The sequence below is a fragment of the Geospiza fortis genome, unplaced genomic scaffold (assembly GCF_000277835.1).
Source record: "Geospiza fortis unplaced genomic scaffold, GeoFor_1.0 scaffold229, whole genome shotgun sequence".
Taxonomy (NCBI): Eukaryota; Metazoa; Chordata; class Aves; order Passeriformes; family Thraupidae; genus Geospiza; species Geospiza fortis.
Window position 1 is genome coordinate 671092 of NW_005054357.1, and position 5279 is coordinate 676370.

General features: G+C 38.7%; 1 protein-coding gene across 1 annotated transcript in view; it reads left to right on the forward strand.

The window, feature by feature from the left end:
* NTNG1 (netrin G1) overlaps window positions 1-98 on the forward strand; it is a 146031-nt gene extending 145933 nt beyond the window's left edge. Inside the window, exon 11 of the mRNA XM_031059154.1 lies at window positions 8-98. Coding sequence (XP_030915014.1) covers window positions 8-98 — 91 coding nt within the window. The remainder of the gene's footprint in view (window positions 1-7) is intronic.
* The last annotated feature ends 5181 nt before the right edge of the window (window positions 99-5279 follow it).

A 5279-nucleotide genomic window follows, 5' to 3' on the forward strand; every position in this document is an offset into this window, starting at 1 on the left:
TGCTGAGGCCGCGCCTGGGGCCTCGCACCCAGACTGTGCACGGCCACGGGCCGCGGGAAACGGGACAGAACCCCGGCGTTCGCCACTGGAATCCCTAAAGGAAAACACAGTCAAAATAACCACGTACAAACTAGGAAGGCCGAACTGAACTAAGCCATATCACTCAGTCACGGACAGGGCTGCGAGCGGACACTGCTCCCCTCTGACTGGAGGCTCGCTGGCAGCCGCCTGTTCTGTCACATCGATCGGCTGCGGGACTGACATGGCTTTGACAGCCCAGACCTCCAACAACATCCGCTACTCCTCTCTGGTGCGCTCCTGTACCTCCGCCCGGTGTGTGGACTGACCGAACCAAGGCATTCTTTGCTGTCAGTGCATTGTGGGTATAAGGAAATCTGTAAAAGCTGCCATATTGGCCTGCTTCAGTCCCCAAATCCTTTCCAACCTGTGCTTTAGTGAACGTTGCTCTGTAACCCTTGTTGGTTGAAAGATTTCTTTGTCTGATGTTAGTGATGCACATGTGTAACAGCCCCCTCAATAAAACTCGAGCCAGTCATATCCTTGTATACCTTAGCAGCACTGCATCAGTAAGATGCTGTGTTCACCTACTGTACAAGAGTGGCTATAGGACAAAAAGTGTATTTATCCTTTTGTATTCAAATGAAGTTATTTTTCTTGAAATAATGTACAATGTAGATTTTTTGTATTATTGCCTATTTGTGTTACCAGACAATTTATTAATGTATTTAATTCTAATCAGGTAAGAGAAAACTATTACTTTTTATTTAGTCCTTTTCTTTTTCCTTTCATTTAATTGTGCAGAGATTTCTCTGTATGGGCAACGTGCTGGCATCAAAGAATATCAGTTTACATATATAACAAGTGTAATAAGATTCCACCAAAGGACATTATAAATGTTTTCTTGTTGCTTTAACACTGGAAGATTTCAAAGAATAAAAATTCCTGCATAAACAGTTCCAGGATGACTTACTGCTCTTTCTTAAGGCCTTTTTAGAAAGCAAACAAAAAAAGTTTATGGTTTTACCATTCAGTATCTGGAGGAAACCCAGATTTAAAAGTGGAAATTACATCACAGCAATCTAATCTCGCTTTAATTTTACTGCTGTTACTTTGTGAACTTAAAACGTTAAGGGCATCATTTGCTCAAGGAAGATTTCATCAAATCTGAACCTCGAAAAAGCTCTGAAAAGTTCACATCTTTGTTCTCTCAATTAATCACATACATTAAATTCCAAAACTAAATTCTAATATCATAGAAGCTGGTCTTTAATTCATACCTTTTTTGTGGACTCTGGCAGTAAGCAGATAGATCTACAGCTGACATTATTTCTCCAAAAGCTTCATTTAAAGATATGTTTATATATGTACTATTCTGCTTAAGAAACTGCAAAAACAGCAGCAATCACAAAAAAAAAACCCACCAAGATTTAACTTTTAATAAAGTCAGATTTAATATTTAGAAAGACTGTCAAAATATACAGCAGCGAGTAGATAAAAAGTGCTGCTCCAGCAAATAAAGTTTGTTTCAAGTATCGCCCAAGGTGTAATAAATTCTTGTTACTGCCTTTTATTAGACCAATTACTGAGTGTGACAGAAAAGAATAGCAAGACTAGAGAGGCAAGCCAAAACCACAGCAGTGTTTCAAAGTCCTGGGAAAAAAAAATTCTAAAGGTAGCAGGACTGTGTGAATTCATTTCCTGGCAATTTTCATCATAATGGTTATAAATATTTTACCAACATAATAGCCTAGTGTAGAAAACAATTAATCAGCAAAAGAAAAACTACTGAGAGAAATAAATTCTACCTGGCTGCCTCTTTCAAATGGTGAACAGCAGAATTTAGGGCACTGCTTTCTTGGAGAACCTCTTTCCACTGAGGAAGCAAGTTCTGCAGGACAGTATCCAGCCTCCAGAAGTGGGTAGGGAAACCAGGTCTTCATTTCTAAAAAGAAATAGGATTCTAAAAGAATACTATGAGGATGCTGATGACATCAAGCTGCTGCCTCTTCAGGCTGTCACCCTGACCCTCCATCATGTAGCAAGTTTGCTGTTCACACTTGCATGCATTTGTGGGCTAAATAAGGTAAGGCAGAGAGAAATGGAGTGCTCTGCTGGTTGCCAGCCATGCCTACGTGAGATTGCAGGTGTATTTTAGAAGTGTGTTCATGAAAACAGAAAAGTACACTGAGCAGACTCAATGAGGAATATAAATGTTAATACAGGTGACATACAGAGCTGGAGACTACCTAAAACTAAGTGGATTTCTGATATAAGATGGAGAATTAATTTTTTCTTATATTACCACAGACCAATTCAGATTGTGTAATTATTGCAAAAGAAGTGCTTTAATTGTGATTATAAACTCAAGGCTTTGTGAAAGTGCTAAGTGAGCATGTTATGCTCATTTGGTTAGAAAAGATTCTGCCAGCAGTGCTAAAGAGTAATGAATATAAGATCACAATCAACTCAGCTACATTTCAATTTCATATACTTGGGATCTTTTAAACCAGGGCAGAGTATATGGCTTTCCACGTATTTAGATACCATTTTGTGCATTTTATCCTCCTTCACCTGTTAATAAAATTACAATTTTATACAGGAATACATTCAGTGGAAAATCTTCTTATCAACCGTGCTTTTCTTCAGCTTCATTATTTTTTCCTCTAAACTCCACAGAACTTTACTAAATGAAAATTTGAGTGTAAGTTTCTGCTACTGTATTCCAGGTATATTTCTAAAATTATGTGTGCATCTTTGAGAGATATTACAGCACTCAGCATTACTTTACCTGCAATCTTTTACTTAACTCAGTGTAAAATGAAGGCAGAACTTGTTCCCCACTTCAGAAGCTGTGAAAAACAACAGATTCCTTTTCCTGAGCATGCAGTAGGATCTCTCCACGATAACATGCAGTCGCAGCATCTGCTTTGTTTTTCACCAGAAAACATAGACCCCTTCCAACCTATTGAGGTTTCTTGGACTGGGTATCCTCTCCCTGCAAATGCCTGTAAAATAACAACACATTCATGATACTGAAAAAGGCCAACCCAATCCCTAGGCTAGGATTTTGCTTCTGTATCAAAACACAGCAAAAGAAACCTAATATAGAATTATCATTTTCTGCCTGATACTTCTTTCCTGGAAGGTTTCTCATCTAAGAACTGACCAGGCTTTAGATTGCTGAGTTGTCCAGATAACAATTCAGAGTACAGTGACCCTAAAACTAGCATTCACCAGAGATTTATTCAGTTATATTAGTTCCAGCTGCTTTGCTAAATCAGTCACTCCTAGTTAACTTGCTGTTCCTGTGTTTGTACCTAGAGAATTGGCTCTGATCCAGGATCCACATGTGTTTGACATCTGAAAATGGGGCAAGGTGCTGCTCCCTGACAGGAGAACTGCAGATATTTCCACTTCACACCAACCATCTTTATCACAGGGAAATTAAGAGAGAGGCACCTGTCTTCCTGCTACCTAATTGTTTCAAAAACAATCTATCCAAATGGAAAAAAAATTTAGTCAAATGCAAATTGACCCCAGATGTTGCCCTCAAAAAAATAATTGATCTAATACTTTATTATGATGGAGCCACTGGTGAGAAGTTATTTCATGTAGTGAACAGAAAAAAAAATAATGTGCAAAAGACTCCTCCAATTTAGAAAGAGTTCTTCTGCTTGCATATAATTTTATACATCTTTCTCATAACTCCAAGACACCAGGGGGATTTGTTATAACCTCATTGGGATTCTAGGTTTATTAAACCATTGAATTAACTAGATTCATCCATGCGTGGAGTTTATTCACCTGTGAGAAAAGTGAGTAATACTTTTCATAGAATATGCAAGACCAGATTTTCAGGCAACCTTCAGCCTAGCATTCATGTTTGTCCTTGCAAATGCAAAGTTACAGATGTAAATATTAAGACATAATCAATTCATTCCCAAGAAAAACTGTACATTTAATTATTTATGGATGCAAACATTTATCTGCTACAATGCAGATATAGTATTATAAATTAGAAATTTTATATTAACCAACAATACCTTTCCCACCCTCACAGAGTGTCAAAAAGAAGAGGCTATAACTATATGCAAAACAAACAAGTAGAGAAGCAGCATTTTGCACCATATGGTGCATTTCATTTAATGAAATGAAAGTTCATCACCAGAGCAGTATGTTCACCAAGACACCATTTTGCCATAATATGCAACAGATAAAAATCCAGTACAAAACATATGTTTCCCTTAATTGTTTTTCTGGCCATCATTATCTATACAGACACAAACATACAGACAATGAAATACTGCTTGATACTTTTTACACTCACAAATAGTACAGGGAGAGTAATTTATGCAATTGAGACCTAAACAGATTGTAAAGGCTTGGGGCGTGAGTTTCTGCACACATTGCTATCCAGTGTTCTCCTCTGAGGAGGACTGGGATAAAGATCACACCATGGGATGTATGGGAGAGAACCAAAGTGCCAGCCCAGTTAGGGAAAGCAGCACAGCAGGGTGTGGACCTGGCAGTGGGGACATGTCTCACATGGGGACACGGCAGGCACCACTCCCCCATCAAAGCCTTGGCAGCTGTGTCTGCAGATGTGCTTGTGCCACTACCAAGACACCTCCTGAGTACACAGTGCTGCCCAGTGCAGCTGCTGGAGACATGCTCAAGTTACTGTTGCCACTGGAAATACACTTCTGGTACTAGAAGCAAACTGTTGTTGAGAAACTGAAGTAATAGCAGTGTTTTCTAGGAGGGGAAAGAGGGTCAGAGGGGGTTTCTGGGGCTATGCTTCTCTGCTTAGAGAAAATGGGACTGGTTTGGGATGAGTATTTTCCATTTCTCATATAGTGTAATTTTCACTCAAGTATCTCTGCAAGTATTTGTGACATCCAAGAATAAACAAAATCAAATGTTTATATATATGAACATGACTTCTCATGAATTAACAAAAAAATTCTCTGAGTTCTGATTCAGCTCCATTAAATGAATGTATTTTTTTGAATAAATTTTTCTGGTTAGGACATTGTTTTGAGATTAACACATTCTCTGCATTCAGAAGAGCAACACCATTCCTCCACCTGATGAGATGTTGATCATTCAGGCCCTTGCCCTGACAGTTTGTGTAAGGCATATTCTAAATTCCCTGGATTTAAGAAGCCTTGATCTAGCTGATGCTTTCACATCTCTAAGTGGCTGTATTCAGTGTTACCTGAACAGATCAATGAAAACATTCCAAGCCTTGTACATCT